The sequence below is a fragment of the Canis lupus genome, chromosome 29 (assembly GCF_048164855.1).
Source record: "Canis lupus baileyi chromosome 29, mCanLup2.hap1, whole genome shotgun sequence".
Lineage (NCBI taxonomy): Eukaryota > Metazoa > Chordata > Mammalia > Carnivora > Canidae > Canis > Canis lupus.
In genome coordinates this window covers 15,388,007-15,405,023 of record NC_132866.1, presented here as the reverse complement: position 1 = coordinate 15,405,023, position 17,017 = coordinate 15,388,007, and the positions used below count along the sequence as shown (strand labels likewise).

Sequence of the window (17,017 nt, the reverse complement as noted above, 5' to 3'; positions counted from 1 at the left end):
CAGGTAGAGGGAACAGTCAGTACAAAGACCCTAAGGTAGAAACATGCCCGTTTTGTTTGATGACCAGCCAAAAGGCCAGTGTGCCTGGAATTAAATTACTGAGGGGAGATTAGTCAGATATGAGCTCAGAGAGTTACAGAACAAAGGAGAGGCCTGGGAATGTGGGGTTAAGGGGTTGTTGGAGTAATGGAGGTAGGTGAAAAATGGAGCCAGATCAGCTAAGCCTTAGCATTGGGGAACCACTGTAAGGATTTTGACTTTTACCCTATGTGAAATGGGGAGTCATTGAAGAATTTTGAACAGAAGATTGATATAGTCTGTCTTAGTTTTAATAAAAGGTTTCTGTTGGCTTCTAATGGAGAAGACTAGAAGTAGAGTACCAGGTAAGAGGTTCCTGATATAATCCAGATGAGAGGTGATAGTAGCGTGGGCAGGCAGTGGAGGGACTAAGAACGACTTGAAAGCAGGGTTAATAAGATTTGCTGATGCACTGGACATGGGAGGGGGTGAGAGAAAGAAGAGTCAAAGTGATTTTAAGACTTTTTAAACCACAGAGTATGATGGGGTTGTCATCAACTGATACGAAGAAGACTTTAGGAGGAAAATCAGTTTGATTTTGGAATGTGAAGTTTGAGATGTCTTTTAGACATCTAGGAGGTGACGTTGAAGAGACAATTGGGGTTTAGTGGAGGAGGTCTGTACTATAGCTATAAATTTGGATCTTAAGAATAGTAAATTAGAAACTATTGATGGTCCTTAAAGCCATGAAATCAGATGAAATCACCAGGAAAGTGAGTATAGAGAGAGAATAGAACAGACTGAGCTGTGAGTCACAACATAATTCATAGGATACTCTGTACTAGACATACAGGTTCCTTCCTTACAGAAGCTTACTTGATGTTGAAATATTTACAAGCACGGCAATATATTTACAAGGCAATATATTATTGCCTCTAACTTAGATAAGTAGAGTAAACAAATCCTGCTCTAAATCCTAGCTAATTCTATATTTATCATTTTCAACTAATCAGAACCAAAGTCTGTAAAGCTTTGCTTTAAGCCTTCCACAATACGTTAGAAAGCGCTGTTCTTTGCTAACAGGACATTTCCTTTCCATATTATAATCGCATCATTGACCTAAACTGAGAGAACCAAGTATTCTTGGAACAGAAGAGTATAATGATTACCACTCACAATTCATTGTTCTATAAAATTTAAATATTGTCAAAACAGCTGTGAGCATTTAAAATATACTAAAATTCATGCCTGAACTTTGGAGATTGGTTTAATGGGCCCAAAGAGTGTTTAGAATACTTTGGATACTGAAACAAAATCCGGTGACATTAGAAGATAAGTCTCTTACACAATTATCTAGTTTTGCCTTTTATCGGAGAACTTCAGCTTCAGTATGCATATTAAGTCATAAAATTATTTCTAGAATGATTACAAGTTATGTACACCTCTTTTAAAATATCCCTTCTCAATATATTTTCCCTTTGTTGCTAGGAATCCAATTTCTTTTTGGGAAATTGCCTTTCATTTAGTGAGAGTAGTCTTGGTGAGCTGGTAAATCCAGATACCTGCCTAGTCTAAACTTGATTTTTTTGCTTTATTTTGAAATTTTCTGAATTTCTCCAATAATTCCCATTTTTCCTTAAGACAGCCAAAATTAGTTTCTGTGGCTTACAACCAGAGAAATCTAGTTGATATACCATACAAGAGATACTATTAGAGGGCATATACATGTATGTATACGTTATACATTTTATGTATTTCCGTTATTAGCTTTATTTAAAATACCAAAAGTGGTATTTACAATATAGAGGTATTGATAGAAACTTGGCTTAACAGTCTGCATTTGATTCAGTTCAACGTTAGCTGCATTTATTTAGTGTTTTTAATTGAGAACTGAAAAAAAAAAGAGTAAATATAATTTGGCCTTTTAAATCTATACCACCTTAATAGTAAAATATTTTTTCATGATGACTTTGATTAAATATGAATTAAAAGTATGAGCTCAAACTGTGTCAATAAGTCCAGAATTCTAGAGTAAGATTAATTTTTCCCCTGAAAATCCCTTACTTGACTGTATAACATTTTGGTTTCTTTTCTTGCTTTAAATAATATGAACTCCACTTAGAGCCTTGATTTTAGAAATAAGAACCTACTGTTAAGTAAGGAATAATTCTTCTTCCTCGTTGGAGGATATCAAATTTTATTGCTAGATTTCCTGTTCTGTATCTTTGTACATAAAAATTATGGATTTTCTAGTAACATCAAAAATTTGTCTATAAATCTATTCACAAATTTGGGGGGACCTTTGAAGAATTGCTGTTTATCACTCACCTGAAGACTTTAAAGTTTTATCTTTATGTAGAAGCAAAGTTATTTTATACATTTTGTGTAAAAAATTTTTTATTTTGTATTGATTTCCATTATAAAATCAGAGATAGATTCCTTTAGAAAACCTTTTGCAGTGCAAAATGATTAGAATACATTGGAAAGGAAGAAAGAATGTAATTTAGTAGTCTGGAATTACTTTGGAAAAACTTTAAAAACTTTGCTGCTCTTTCTTTATTGTAGGTTTTGTCCTTGCAAATTTTTTTTCTCAATTTGATTTCCCTGTGACTATAGGAATATTTTTTTTTTTTTTGAGAGAGAGAGAGAGAGAGAGAGAGAAGTTAAGGGGGGAGGACAGAGGGAGACTCAAGCAGACTCCCCACCCAATGGCCCCATGTCATGACCCTGAGAATGAGAGCCCAATGCTTTGCTGACTGAGCCACCCAGCGGCCCCTAGTATTATAGGTACTTTTTACTTGTAATTTTCACTTTTTTCTTTGACATGTATATTTGTAATATCTAATAACATGAGTCTTCATTAACATAGAATGCCTGAAGTATACTCAGTTTTCTTACATATAAAATGAGGGGATTGACTTAAGAATAGGAAGCTTTTATGTATTATTGAATATTAAGTATGATCTCATTTTATCTTCTCAGAATCCTGTGCTCTTATGATATAATTTGAAGCTTAAAGAAGTAACTTATCCCAAGTTTTCATATCTAGTAGGTGGGAAAACCAGGTTTACTTCATAGCTCATGCTTTTTTAATCTTTTTAAGCTCTAAGGTTATTTTCATTCAACCATTCATTCAGTAAATATATACTAAGGCCAATCATATAGGAGTTGTAGGCCATGTTAGAGATTATTCCTTTTGTTTGAAGCATGATGGGAAACCATTGAAAGATGTTGAGAAAAACAATGATAGGAGTGGATTTATATTTTTAATCATTCTGGTTGCATGGTGGAGAGTTGAATGTGATGGAAAGGGAACCAGAATGGAAATAAGGAGACCAGCTTGGAGACTATTGTTATGAGTAGTCCAGGTGAGAGCATGGTGGCTTGGACTAGGATGGTAGTTATAAAGGAAGGAATTGGTGGTTGGTGTCTTGTACAAGTGACAGAATTTAAAGATGTTTATAATTGCTGTGGTGCAGACACTCAGACACCAGTCAGTCAAAACAGATGCTGGCCTTAGGACCGGAGCAAGATCCTGGATGAGCTATGCTGTGCCAGGCATTACCCCTGTAGTTGTTGATTAGAGAGGTTTGGATTATATCAGGACAAGGGCCAAGGGAACTGGGAGAGAGGGCCAGGTACTTGAGGTAGCATCTACTTATGTTGAAACCTTTCCATATTTTAAAAATCAGAAAGGCTGTACGCCTGGATACCTAATGAATGTCAGTCCAAGATTTGTTGATGGATTGGATATGGAGTGTGGGGGGAAAGAGGGATCTCAGAAATAGCCCCATAGTCTTTGCCCTGAGCAGTGAGGTGAATGGAAGTGCTATTTACTGAGGTGGTAAACACTGGTGAAGGAGCAGATCTTAAAGGGAAGAGTTAATGGGACGCTTGGGTGGCTCAGTGGTTGAGTGCCTGCCTTCGGCCCAGGGCGTGATCCTGGTCCCAGGATCGAGTCCCGATACGGGCTCCTTGTGAGGAGCCTACCTCTCCCTCTGCCTGTGTCTCTGCCTCTCTTTCTCTGTCTCTCATGAATAAATAAATAAAATCTTAAAAAAAAAAAAAAGGGAAGAATTAAGATTTTAGTTTTGGACATAAGTTGGAGGTGATTATTAGATATCCAAAGGGTGATGTTATGTAGGTAGTTCGTCTTTGAATCTGGAATTCTAGAGGTAATACATTGGGGAGGGATCAGAGTATAATTCTACTCTTTATGATTGTAGAATAGCCTTTTCCCCTCAAAAATCTCTCAGCAGCCTTTACTAATGCCTGTAGTTCCAGCATTAGAAATTCATTTATGCTCTTTGGATTATTAAACAACACGTAATCTGTGGAAAAGGTAGTGTATTAAATCTTTATGAAATCCCCACTGTAATATGAATTAGTTTATTACATCCTTTTCAAGACAGCTGAGATCTGCATACCTTGAGGAAATTCCCATAATGCTAGAAAAAAGTTTGCAGAGAGAGTTAATGCCGAGAGGTTGCATAAGGGGCCACATTAGGAAGAGGTAGATAGAGGATTTTTCATGGATATATTTTTATTTAGAGAGTCTTGGGTCACCTGGATGACTCAGTCAATTAAGCATCCTACTCTTGATTTCTACTCAGGTCATGATCTCAGGGGCCTGAGATTGAGCCCCGTCCAGAATGGAGCCTGCTTAAGATTCTCTCTCTTCCTCTCTGTCTGCCCCTCCCCTACTCTCTAAAAAATAAATAAAAAATAAAAAGGAGTTGTATTTATTCAGAGAAAGAGAGAATGAGCAGGGGGAAAGAGACAAGCAGATTCCCCAGTGAGCAGGGAGCCCAGTTGGGGACTCAATTTCAGGACCTGAGACCATAACCTGACCCTAAGTAAGATGCTTAACTGACCGAGCCACTCAGATACCTTATAAAGTTACACTCTAAATCATTTTATAGAATATAGAAAGCTACAAATTAAAATATCTAATTTTCTTTAAACTTTTAAGTCATATTCATAAATCCCATTCTATTATAAACTTACTAATTTAGAACAAAATAGAGAACTATAGAGTTTGGCTCTAGACCATTCCTTCTAATAATTGCTGGAAGTTAACCTAAGATATGGTAGTAACAAAGATAAGAATTTTGACTGCTATTATGTGTAGAAAATCAGATATTTTAGATTACTGAGTAAAATTAAAAACTCTAGAATCCTGTTTTTCTGTATTAAATACCAAAAGTCTGATATCTTAAAACAATACACATTTATTAATCTCTTACCATTCTGAGGTAAGAAGTCAAGTCAGTTTCACTAGCCTCAAATGTCAGCATCACACTCCTTCTGGAGGCTCTAGGAAAAGATCTGCATTCTTGACTTTTCCAGCTCTAGTTCCTTGGACTTTTCCTTTCCTCCATCTTCAAAGCTTGCAGCACAGCATCTAACTTCAGTGGTCATACTGCTTTCTTCTTTTGTATTCAGATCTCCCTTTCTTGTAAGGACACTTGTGATTATAGTTAGAGTCTGCTTGGATAATCCAGGATAAACTCCCCAGCTCGATTTCTAATTTAATCATATCTTCAAAGTTCCTTTTGCCAGATAAGATAATATTTGCAGGTTCCAGTGATGAAGACCTACATTTCTTTGGGGGCCATTATTTAAGGTCTCTGAAATATTGTTCTGAAATATTTTGCTTTAGTGCAGATTTCATAAACATATTACTGCTTCAACAGTTCTGACTCTCTTAAAAGTTTTACATGCTGTTATTCCCTATCAAGCTCTTTGCCAAATAATATGCAGGTTATTTGTTCCCATCTCTGTGGCTTTAGATGGTAGGCTATTATTATTGTGAAAGTTTTAAATTTATGGAAAAGTTGCAAGAATAAGAAGAATAGTACAGAGAATATCCAAGTGCCTTTTACCCAGATTCCCCTATTGTTAACATATTTTCTTTATTATTCCTGACTTAAATGATTTAAAATAAATCTACATTTCCTTTTTAAGAAAGCAAGATATAAAAATTCATACCAATGGAGATATTACTTATATATCATGTCCATATGACCTCATTTATTTTCAGTTTAATTAGAGATTGGCAAACTTTTCTGTGAGTTTTGGAAACTTTGCAGACCATACGATCTATGTTGCAAGTACTCAACTCTACTAGTGCAAAAGCAGTCACAGGTGATATCTTAAATGAAGGAGCATGCTATGTTCTAATAAGATTTTATTAATAGAAAGAGATAGTGGACTGGAGATTGCTCATTGGTTCTTTGCCGACCTGAATTGAATGAATTCTAAATGATTTAGAATTGGAATTAAAAAAAGTTTTTTTGTCAGCAGTATGTTCCTTAAATTTCTTCAGTTACCAAGAAATGATTATAGTCTTTTCACTCAGAAATAGTAACATTTTATGTATCTGATTTAAAAGATTATGTCATTATCAAAGAGAGAATCTAGAATGCTAGCTGGTTTGTACCTGAAAAATATACTCATAGCATGTAAATATTGAAAAGGAGTTTGAAGATGAATGAATGAATGAATGTGTGGGTGAGTGAACAAATAAACAAATGGGAACTTTATAGGCTAATGTTTCTCACATCAGGGTCTGTTTGGAAATTTTGTGGTTGAAGATAATTAAAACTTTTTGATATTAACATTTAAGGCAAGTGATCTCATAATTGAGTAGAAATGTCACTTGATTGCAACGGCAGCATTCCTGTTGACTATTAATTTGGCAACAAGTAGTATCACTTATAGGCTAAAAAGAATATTACTGAGGTGTTTTGATGCTTTTGTGATAAGTGAAGTTTAAATGATAACATGGCATATGAATTTAAAAGATTTATTAAAGGTAAAGGAAACAAAAGTGATAGAATTGTGTCAAGAAAATATAGATCTGTTGAAATTGTGTTAAAAATGTACTGTAGTAATAACTTTTTCTACTTGGGACCTATGATTTACTTTGAGCAAAACAATGTCATCCATCATATTAAGTAAACATTAATTTTGTTGGTTTTATAAGTTTGTTTATATACAATTTATACGTTTCTGTTGGTTTTATATTTATAAAGAACTGCAGACATAAAGAATTAATATCTAGTTTTGTTTGAGTGTATTTTAGTTTCCTTAGAATTAAAATAATTAATGAACCTTAGGTTTGGTGAAAATATATTTCATTAAGGAGCATTTCTTCAATTAGTTAAGTTTGAGAAACCTGATCTAGGCTAGTCTACATTTTACAGAAGAGGAGACCCAAGTCTCATGAGTAACATGAATATGGGTAGGTAAAGGCAGTGCTATTAACTTGAAGTTATTTAAGTTATCCTGCACTTACTAATACTTTTTATTTTATTATGCATAATAATTTTTTCTGTTTGAGGATGATAAGCCTCCCTACTGATGCCAGTTTGCCAGTTTGGTTGTTCTTTTTTTTTTTTTTTTAAAGATTTTATTAATTTATTCATGAGAGACACACACACACACACAGAGAGGCAGGGACACAGGCAGAGGGAGAAGCAGGGTCCACGCAGGAAGCCCAATGTGGGACTCGATCCCGGGTCTCCAGGGTCACGCTCTAGGCCGAAGGCAGGTGCTTAATCCCTGAGCCACTTGGTTGTCCCTAGTTTGGTTGTTCTTAATAATGATATTAAGAAAAAATGTAATTTTTATTTTTATATTTAATAGTTTATAATTTGTAAATGCTTTCATTTCCACTGTCTTAAAAATTTAGATATTTAAAATAGCTTTTAGGGGTAGATGGTAATTACTTTTATAGATGAAGGATTGCTGATGGGAGAGGTAAACAGACTTGCCCAAGGTCATACTTATTGTCAGTGACCAAACCAGGATTTGAGTACATTGATTTGCAGTCTAATATTCTAGTAACATATTAAAGTAAATATGAAACTTTATGTTATTTAAATGATTCTTTCAGGTTGTGATATTTGTATCTGATTAGGTATTAGAATTTTTTCCCCTGTAGGCATTATGTATGCTCTTAGAATTTTTTCTGTAAGTTATGTTTCAGACCATTTACTATGTATATTATATTTATTAATATAATGAGCATTGAAGTCTTAAAAAATCTTAATCCATATATTCTATTTCCATAACGTAAGGCCTTTGTATAATGCATTGTTTGATTTTTTTTTTTAATAGGTCCTGATTGTTCTTTGAATGTTCCTTCTACTGAGTCTTACTGGATTCTGCCAAATGTTAAACCCTTCAGTCCTTCTGTAGGTCGGGCTTCCCATAAAGCGGTTTTACATGGGAAATTTATGTGGGTGATTGGTGGATATACTTTTAACTACAGTTCTTTTCAAATGGTCCTGAAGTAAGTTTTGTTTTTTTTCAAATGTTCATAATTTACTCTTTTTTTAGCTAGATTACTTTGGCAATAAGACTATACTAAATGTCTTATTTCATTGCTGTCCAAATTTATAAATGTTTATATTAGTGATAGTATCTACTTGCTACATGGGACTGACTTGAGAATATATGAACACAGTATATCCATAGTTAATTATTTGCCATTGTGCATCTAGGTTTGTTTTATAGAAGTTTCATTACCTCTCTAGAGAGTGCTTTTTGCATATTCTTAGCATGAAAATATTAACTTCAAATAAGTAGGGGGCCATGCCTATATTGGATATTATAAATCCTGTCACCTTTTATTTTTTAGAATGAAGTGTAATTGCTTATATAAAAATACTTTCAGTTCTGTAAATTTTAATTTACCTGAGCTTTTACTTTGCCTTTACTTTACAACCTTTTGGGAAAACAGTGCCAGTATTATAAATCATTCATTAACTGTTGGTGCAATAGAGATAATCCTCTGCAAGATTGGATAATATGAGAAATCATATGGGTGGCAGCTTTATCTGACTTTTTTTTCAGCTGGCGATTGTATTTTATCAGCTCTCTATTAACAGAATAAAGGAGGAAATAGAGTAATTTGATTACTGTAATCAGTAATTTGATTATCAGTGTTGTTTTCAAGGGTGATATTCATAATATATTATAATTGATACAACTTGGGCATTAATCAATCATAACTGACTTTGTTAGTATTCTTTGTATGTAATATTGTATATATTGCAGATAGGATCCTTGCAAATAGGCATTGTACTTACAATTTTTTAAGTATGTATTTTTGCTTTTGTCCCAAATAGTCATACTTAGACTAAAATATGTTGGTTGCTTCTCTGAAATTCAGATTTAACTGAGCATCCTATATTTTATCTGACAACCCTACCCACTGAAAATATTAACCTTGTTAATTTGGAGAATATAAAAAAAGTCTGTGTTTAAGAGGAGATTGCTTTAAAACTATGATTGAATTTGATAGGCATTAAAGTATAAAGTAAATTCTGGAGAGGAAGGAAAGGAAGAGTTAAATATTTAAGTGAAGAATTAGAATTATGCATCACAATATATGAAAGATAAAATATTCTAGAAGGAATTGTAGGAGAATTGGTAGGATTAAATGAGTTGTTAAGATATGAAAAGAACCTGAAGAAATAAGATTTAAATGTGGAAATGAGAAGGAAATTAACTAAGATTAATGAAAATGAAAAGCCTATGAAAATAAAGTAAAACTTTGAAATAAATTGTGGTATTTGCAAAGTTGAGTTGTGAAGACAGTACAATTGTCAAGGAAACATGGGACTCTTAAAAGTTTGTGTTCTGTACAAGTTTAATAGCATATATTTTTAAAAAGATTTTATTTATTTATTCATGAGAGACACGGGGGAGGGGAGAGAGAGAGAGAGAGAGAGAGAGAGAGGCAGAGGGAGAAGCAGGCTCCATGTAGGGAGCCTGATGTGGGACTCGATCCTGGGTCTCCAGGATCACAGCCTGGGCTGACGGTGGCGCTAAACCACTGAGCCACCCCGGGCTGCCCAGTTTAATAGCATATTTAAAATGAAGTGGTAAATGTTACTTGATACTCCCCTAAACTTATATATTTCCCATGTGACTCAGTTTAACTTTTTTTTGTCTGAAACTTGGTTCTTTTGCTTATTGTGTTTAGTTTTGTACTAAGCTGGGAGGTGTCAGAAGTAAACTTGTTGCTGTTTTCACAGGTTAGAGAATTTTTTTTATTATTTTCAATGTAGTTCAATTTTAGGTAGGTAAGGATATTTACTAGCTTTTATTTATTTTTTTGAAGATTTTACTTATTTATTCATGAGAGACAGGGAGACATAGGCAGAGGGAGAAGCAGGCTCCCTGTGGGGAGCCCGATACAGGACTCGATCCCAGGACCCGGGGATCACGACCTGAGCCAAAGGCAGACACACTCAACCACTGAGCCACCCAGGTGCCCTATTTACTAGCTTTTAGAAGTGATGTAAAAAAAAATCATAATAAATAAAAAAGAAGTGATGCCAGTCATAAGTCAATTTATCTTATATAGAATTTAATTGCGATGTAGATGTTACATTTTAAGCAGAATTATTCAATAAGATATAAAAGTTCTATATTAATGTATTAAACTAGAATATTTGACAGAACATATATATGTTTATATATATGTAAATACATGTTAGTGAGAATTAACATGTATTTATGGGCATAGCAAATGGTTTTGAATATTTACTGTATGCTTGATACTTGGGACAAATCAGTGGACATAATTAATGTCCCTATCTTTATGGAATTAGTGAGGAAAGACAGGCAATTAGAAAAAACATAATTACCATAATAAATAAGTACGTTGTAAGTAAATTATTATATATGCGCATATATATAGAGATAGATAGGATAAGCAAATCATGAGTGCCAAAGAGAAGAGCTACAGTTATAAATTCAGTGGTCAAGGGGAGGTATCACAAGAAAGGTGATAACAGACTTGAAGGAAGTTAGGCATTGGCATTGCAGTTATCTAAAGGCAGGGAAAACAGCCAGATGAAAGCCTTAATGTGGTAGGTACTTGGAGAGTTCAAGCTAGAAGGAAGCATGAAATTGCATTGATAGTGGGGGAGAGAGACCGGTCATGTAGGATGTTGTAGATCTTTCGAGAGTCATGGGAATGTTTGAGCATGCTTTGACTTATATTTTAAAGGAGTCACTTTGCCTACTTTGTTAAGAATGTATTGGGATTGAGAGGAAGAGTAGAAATGGGGCTTGAGTTGGGATGAGATCATCAAGGGAATGAATTCTAGGTGGAGAAGAGGACCAGGAACTGATCTGGACGCACCATATCATTAGGAGGTCAGGGGAAAAGAGGAGAAACCAACAGAGGAGACTGAAAAGGAGTGGCTGGTGAGGTAGGAATTCCAAGAGTATGGTGTCTTTGAAGGCAAGGGAAGAGAGTATATGGGTAGGAAGGATTGATTAGCAGTATCAAATGCTTATGATTAACCAGGTCAAGGAAAGTGAAGCCTGAGAAGTGGCCAGGGATTTAGCAAGTTGGTTTTAACAAAAAGTTTTGCTGGAGTGTTGTTTGTAAAAGCTTGATTTGAGTTAGTTGAAGAGAGAGTGGAAAGGTTCAAGGAGGGGCAAGGAAAAAAGAGGTAGTAAAGAAATGGAGTGATAGTTTGAAGGGGCAGTAGTGTGGTCAAGAGAAATTTTTCTTGCTTTTTTTTTTATATATATATATAAGTGAGGAAAATAACATCATGTTTTTATGCCGATGGGAATTATCCAGTAAGATCAGAAAAGTGGTGATGTAGGTAGGAAGGAGATGAGCAAACTGCTAGAATGTTGTGGGATCTAGAACTCTAGTAAACTCCAGTATAGTTTATTGAGAGCAGCAACAGCCAACTGCCAAGTAGGGGTCTAGGACCTAGATGCTAAGAATAGTTTTGCATTTTATTTTATTTTATTTTATTTTATTTTATTTTATTTTATTTTATTTTATTTTTTTATTTTATTTATTTAATTTAAAGTTTTTGTTTATTTATTCATGAGAGACACGGGGAGAGAGAGAGGTAGAGACACAGGCAGAGGGAGAAGCAGGCTCTATGCAGGGAGCCCGATGTGGGACTCGATCCCAGGACTCCAGGATCACACCCTGGGCTGAAGGCAGGCGCTAAACCACTGAGCCACCCAGGGATCTCCTAGTTTTGCATTTTAAATGGCCTGTAGAAAAGAGCTGAAGAAGAATGTATGAGACCAATGTGTTATACAAAGCCTAAAATATTTACTATCTGGCCCTTTACAGAAATAGTTTGCTGGGCCCTAATTTATGGTAACTTGGTGGAAAGCAGTGTGTTGAGTATAGATATAGGTACAAGTCAGTGGAAATTATGTTCTGATTGATTATATTTCCTCATTTATATCATATACACATACTTTATAGGTGGGAAATAAGCTAAACATAATACGGAAGACAATTTTTGATAATCTTTTCTTTTTTTTCCTTCCTTCTGTCCTTCCTTCTCTCCTTCCTTCCTTCTGTGAAGAGAGCTCCCTAACCTTTTCTGATAAGTTGGAGGAAGAAAGAGAAGAGGGGGGAAAAATAATGGATAATGAACTTCTTAAACATATTCTAGTCAGTTCTTAGCTGGGTGCTTCCCTTTGTATGTTTTGGCAAATTGAGGAAATTTGAGTGTAGAGTATGATGGTGACAACTGGAGTTCTGTTAGATAAGCATTTGAGATTCATAGTTTAGAACTTCTGTTTTCATATGTACATTTTTAGAACAAACATTAATTTTCTTTTTGTATCCTACAATCTAACAAGTACCTTATTTTTACAGAAGCTTCTACTTATTATATTCATTTTATCTCAAAAAGTGATCTGTGAATGAGTTGGCATAGGAAATACATACTTCTTAGTTAATTTATATAATGCTAAACTTTGTGTAAAAGAATAAAAATAAAGCAAATGGCTATTGTAAAAATGGAGATAATTTTCATCTATTTTGAAAAAGATAAGCTGGCTTTTAAAAAAGTCAAAAATGCAGAACAGCTCACTTATTGTTTAGGCTAATCAATTGGTTGAAATTGTTTTTTTTTTTTTTTAATTGGTTGAAATTGTTAAAGGTAATTGAACAAATTAATTCCAGTAATAAATAGCCTGGTCAAGTTAATGTATATTACACATTTAGGTGATTGAATTCTAATTTAGAGTAGGTATATCTTGAATGAGTCTTTATTTACAATTTCTAATATGGTACATAAAACTATGAGTTTATTAGTTATAATTGTTTTTGAATTTAATGAATACTTGAATACAAGTGAGGAAAGCATATGCAAATTAAATAAACAAAAATGAACCTTAGCTTATAAAGTATTTTTCTTTTTTTTCATTTTTAGTTACAACTTAGAAAGCAGTATATGGAATGTAGGAAGTTTATCAAGGGGTCCTCTCCAGAGATATGGACACTCTCTTGCTTTATATCAGGTATGGATCCTGCTTTTTAAAATTCTAATCTTTTTTTTTTTTTTTTTTTTTAGATTTACCTTTAAGGAGAAAAATACTAAATCTCAGGTTTATTTCAAATACTTAATGAGAACAGTAGTAGATCATAGATCACATAACTTGAGATTTTGAGATGTCACAAACTCATATGGTATTTTACTAAAAAAAGTAGATTGTAGAACAGTTCTTTGAACATGAGAAGAAATGAAGATTGAGTTTTTGTCCATGGCTTTATACCTAATTATCAGGTTAATCACTTTTTAAAAATTATAGTACACATAAAATGTACCATGTTAACCATTTTTAAATGTAGTTTCAGTGATATTAAGTACATTCAAATTGTACAACCATTACCACATTATTTTCAGACCTTTTTTCATCTTGCAGAACTGACACTCTACACCCATGAAACAGTAACTTCCCATTTCCTCCTTCCCCAGCCCCTGGCAACCGCTTTTCTACTTTCTCTGGGAATTTACTCTAGGGCCTCATGTAAGTGGAATCATATAGTATTTGTCTTTTGACTGGCTTATTTCACTTAGCCTAATGCCCTCAAGGTTCATCCATGTAGTATATGCTAGAATATCCTTCCTTTTTAAGCCTTAGTAATATTCCATTGTATGGATAATACTACATTTTGTTTATCCATTTATCCATTGATAGACCCTTGGGGTTGTTTTCACCTTTTTGGCTCTTGTGAATAATGTTATTGTGAACATGGGTTTATAATTATCTATTTAAGTTCTTACTTTAAATGTTTTGGGTAGATAGCTAGAAAAGGAGTTGCTGGACTATATCACAATTCTATTTTTAATTTTTTGAGGAATTACCGTATTGTTTTCCTTTTTTTTTTTTTTTTTAAGATTTTATTTGTTTATTCATGCGAGATATATAGAGAGAGGTAGAGACACAGGCAGAGGGAGAGAAGCAGGCTCTGACGTGGGACTCGATCACAGGTCTCCAGGATTACGCCCTGGGCTGAAGCCAGGTGCCAAACCGCTGAGCCACCCAGGTGTCCCCCTATATTGTTTTCTACAGCAGCTGCACCATTTTACATTTTCACCAGCAGTTCCTAAGGTTCTAATTCCATCACATCCTTGTTAACACTTGTTATTTTCCTTTTTTTTTTTTCCAGTAACAGCCACAATTTTGCATTCCTACCAGTAGTGCACAGGGTTCTTACTCCTCCACATCCTTGTTAACAATTGTTATTTTGTTATTGTTTATTGTTCTTTTTTATAATAGTCACCCTAATGTGAAATAGTATCTCACTGTGGTTTTGATTTACATTTCTTTAATAATTAGTGATGTTGAATGCCTTTTCAAGTACTTACTGGTTATTTGTATACCTCCTCTAAAGAAAAGTATATTCAAGTCTTTTGCCCATTTTTAAAATCAGGTTATTTCTTTGTTATTGAGTTGTGGGTGCTTTATATATTCTAGATATTAACCCCTTATCAGATACATGATTTGTGAATATTTTCTTTCATTCTGTGGGCTGTCCTTTTACTCTGTTGATATGTTCTTTGATGCACAAAAATGTTTAATTTTGGCATTGTCCGATTTATCTATTCTTTTCTTTTGTTCTCTGGGCTCTTGGTGTCTTGTCCAAGAAATCATTGCCAAATTCAATGTTATAAAGACTTTTCCCTATGTTTTCTTTTAAGAGTTTTAAAGTTTTAATATTTATATTTAGGTCTTTAATCCAGTTTGAGTTAATTTTTTGTTAAGGTAAGGGTTCACTTTTGTTCTTTTGCATGTGTATATTTTGTTTTTCCAGCACAATTTGTTGAAAAAACTGTCTTTCTCTCCTGAATGGTCTTGGTACCCTTGTTGAAAATCATTTCACCATATGTATGAGGGTTTATATCTGGGCTCTCTATTTTTTTGATTTGTATCTGTGTACCAGTACCACACAATTTTGATTGTTGTAGTTTTGTAGTAAGTTTTGAAATGAGGAAGTATGAGACTTCCAACTTTGAGACCAAAGTTGTTTTTCAAGTTTATTTTGCCTATTCAGGGTCACTCAAGATTCCATACATGTATTTTAGAATAGATTTTTTCTGTTTCTCCAAAAAATGTCATTGAGATTTTGATAGAGATTGTACTGTACTCAGTTACTCTGGGTATTTGTGTAATTCATGAATTTAGTATGATTAAAATGATAGGCTACTTAACTGGTCTTAACTGGTTTTTATTTTGTATCATCAAAGATTCCTATGTTTTGTGGTCTGTGGCTAGACCCTTTAAATAAGAACTTACTACATATTTTCTGTGCTTATTTAAGAAAATGTGGAAAATACAGGAGTGATATAAAGAATAAACTGCAACTCTTTTCTTTGCATATGCATATTTTAGAGATAATATAAAAACCTCTCTATGTACATATGTATGTGTGTATATATAAATGCTTTCTTTTAATTTTGGTTTTTAGTTTTAGTGTTTCGATTTATTACATTTTTTTGGTAATGGCTTTTGAGATGTAACTGACATACTATATAGTTTACTCATCTGAAGTGTGCAGTTTTTTTAGTCTATTCAGAGTTCTGCAACAGTCTTTTGCAGATTTGCATAAAATTGCAGAGTTGTATAATCAATTTTAGAACAATTTTATTACCTCACAAAGAAACTTGTACTCTTTATAACTGCACACCTCCTCATCCTCCCAGCTTTAAGCAATTGTGAATTTACTTCCTGTCTCTATAGATTTGTCTCTATAGATTTTGTCTTTTCTGAACATTTCATATAAATGAAATTATGTACTATATGGTTTGTGACTAGCATGTTGCAGTATGTATTTCATTTTTATGGCTAAATAATATTCTATTCTATTCTATTCTATTCTATTCTATTCTATTCTATTCCATTTGCTTTATCCATTTATCAGCTGATGGACATTTGGGTTGTTTTCACCTTTTGGCTATTATGAAAGTGCTGCTGTGAAATTCATGTGTAAGTTTTCGTGTGGACATATGCTTATGTTTCTCTTGGGTATATATGTAGGATTGAAATTGCTGGGCCAAATGGTAACTCTATATTTAACTTTTTGAGGAATTGCCAGACTGTTTTCTAGAGTGGCTGCACCATTTTATATTTCTACCAGTTATATATGAAGGTTCTAGTTATTTTACTATTCTATCCTTGCCAAACTGGTAGGTTGACATCATTTTGATTGTAGCCATCCTAGTATTTGTGAAATGGTATCTCATTTTGTTTTGATTTGCATTTTCTTGTTGACTAATTATATGAGTCATCTTTTCATGTGCTTCTTGCCTGTTTATATTTTCTTTGGAGAAATGTCTATTCAAGTCTTCTTCCCATTTTTTATTTCTTTATTTTTAATTTAATTTTCTTTATTTTAAAGATTTTATTTATTTGAGAGAGAGCAAGCACAAGTGGTGGAGGGGAGAGGGCAGAGGGAGAAGAGGCAGGCTCCCCTCTGAGCAGAGAGCCTGACTCCAGGTTCTGGGATCATGACCTAAGCCAAAGGCAGCTGCTTAAACTGACTGAATACTGCCCCCTCACCCCTACCCCCTGCATCTCCCTCTTCCCATTTTTTAATTGGGTTGTTTTATTTTTGAGAAGTAAGGGTTTTTTTTTTTTTTTTTTTAATATGAGTCACTTATCAGATACGTGATTTACAAATATTTTTTTCCCATTCTGTGTG

At 33.9% G+C, this 17,017-nt stretch overlaps 1 protein-coding gene across 3 annotated transcripts in view; it reads left to right on the top strand.

Annotated features, from left to right (window-relative positions):
* ATRNL1 (attractin like 1) overlaps positions 1-17,017 on the top strand; it is a 784,866-nt gene that overhangs the window by 41,107 nt on the left and 726,742 nt on the right. For all 3 annotated transcript variants that reach the window (XM_072805187.1, XM_072805188.1, XM_072805189.1), the window contains exons 6-7: positions 8,143-8,317; positions 13,245-13,332. In XM_072805187.1, the coding sequence (XP_072661288.1) occupies positions 8,143-8,317; positions 13,245-13,332 (263 nt within the window). The remainder of the gene's footprint in view (positions 1-8,142; positions 8,318-13,244; positions 13,333-17,017) is intronic.